This window comes from Equus quagga, unplaced genomic scaffold (genome assembly GCF_021613505.1).
Source record: "Equus quagga isolate Etosha38 unplaced genomic scaffold, UCLA_HA_Equagga_1.0 72396_RagTag, whole genome shotgun sequence".
Taxonomy (NCBI): Eukaryota; Metazoa; Chordata; class Mammalia; order Perissodactyla; family Equidae; genus Equus; species Equus quagga.
In genome coordinates, this window is record NW_025802419.1 from 1 (window position 1) to 1,807 (window position 1,807).

At 52.3% G+C, this 1,807-nt stretch overlaps 1 protein-coding gene across 1 annotated transcript; it reads right to left on the reverse strand.

Annotated features, from left to right (window-relative positions):
* Positions 1–5: 5 nt before the first annotated feature.
* On the reverse strand, positions 6–1,510 carry LOC124234172 (histone H3-like centromeric protein CSE4; the record flags this gene model as incomplete). The annotated part of the gene is made up of 2 exons (XM_046651416.1): positions 1,204–1,510; positions 6–346 (listed from the first exon to the last, which is right to left on the reverse strand). Coding segments are annotated over exons 1-2 (639 nt in total), but the record flags the coding sequence as incomplete, so codon positions are not given.
* Between the last annotated feature and the right edge of the window lie 297 nt (positions 1,511–1,807).

The following is a 1,807-nucleotide window of genomic DNA, read 5'->3' on the forward strand; positions in this document are numbered from 1 at the left end:
TCCTCGAAGAGCCCCACCAGGTAGGCCTCGCACGCCTCCTGCAGCGCCATCACGGCCGAGCTCTGGAAGCGCAGGTCGGTCTTGAAGTCCTGCGCGATCTCGCGCACCAGGCGCTGGAAGGGCAGCTTGCGGATCAGCAGCTCGGTGGACTTCTGGTAGCGGCGGATCTCGCGCAGGGCCACCGTGCCGGGCCGGTAGCGGTGGGGCTTCTTCACGCCGCCCGTGGCCGGCGCGCTCTTGCGAGCCGCCTTGGTGGCCAGCTGCTTGCGGGGCGCCTTACCGCCGGTGGACTTGCGAGCTGTCTGCTTTGTGCGAGCCATTGTGAAGCAGAGCCAACTACTTAGCACTAATGAGAGTAAGAGCGAGCCGTCCCAGTATTTATAATGCCCCTCGCGTTCTGATTCGACAGCAGACTGCTGCCCCACCCTGCCCCGCCCACACAATTGGTTCTTGGTTTAATTCAGTAAAGAAAGGAAGCATTTTCCCGCCTCGACTTCACCTAAGATAATGTGCAAAGTATCTTCCTGGCTTTTTAAAAAGCCTCTAGGATGCATCGATATTCTCAAGAAAATGTTGTCTTCAGAATCTGAAAGTACCTTGCACTAATTTTAAACGAAAGGTTTCATGATTGGATTCTTGACAAAAAGACAACATGAAAGGGAACTGAGAATGTTACATGAAAGCATTGAAGCGGCTTGAAATTCCAGCCACTATGAGCTACGCCAGTATTCTGAAATTTCAGAGTGCTTAGGAACCAAAGCTTACTAAAACAAGGGTTAAGCAACTCTTTTACCTTTAAAAAGTCATAGCATTTTAGGCAGAGGGCCGTATTGTCTTTACTCTGCCCTTGTCACTGTAGCGCGAATGTTGTCGACAGTAAATATGAGCTCGCCTGTCGCTTAATCGTTGTAAAAACAGGCAGCGTATGTTTAACATTGGCTGGATAACGTCACTTTGCTAGGTGATGAAGATGCTGGAGGGGCGGGGGCTGAGGTGGGAGGCTACCGAAAAGCAAGCCATGTTTTATGGACATTACTATTACAGATCATAAATTCCCGGAAAACAGCAACCCGATGCTGTTACCTGCTGAAAAACGGAGCACTTGAAAAATGCCTACAGCTCTTTAACAGATCTTGTGGTTGGCCCTAAGAAGGGCCTTTGAGTAGCAAAACAGTGACTTAAGACAAATTTAGCCGCCAAAGCCGTAAAGAGTGCGACCCTGACGCTTGAGCGCGTAGACCACGTCCATGGCGGTGACCGTCTTGCGCTTGGCGTGCTCGGTGTAGGTGACCGCGTCCCGGATGACGTTCTCTAGGAAGACCTTGAGCACCCCGCGGGTCTCCTCGTAGATGAGGCCGGAGATGCGCTTGACGCCGCCGCGTCTGGCCAGGCGCCGGATGGCGGGCTTGGTGATGCCCTGGATGTTGTCCCGCAGCACCTTACGGTGGCGCTTTGCGCCTCCTTTGCCCAGACCCTTGCCGCCTTTACCACGACCTGACATATCTGCAGCTGACACAAATACAGCCTTTCAGTACTCTGCGGCAGTGTTTTATATAGTGGTATGTCGGACCTGTTTGAGAACTGCCCCGAGCCAGCTATATCCGCTCAGTGAATTCACAGACCCGAAGCCCTGCCCATGTTTTCAGGAAAAATGGAAAGGGCGGTGCTTAAACTCTTTGGCCCAAAGACATGCCTAATTAAAAATTTCTGTCTAATTTCTCCCCCTACAGTGTTTTGCGCTTTCCCACTGCCAGAAGCCATTCCTTTGTCTGGGTCAGGCCTTGCGGTCTGTTTTGTTCCTGTCACC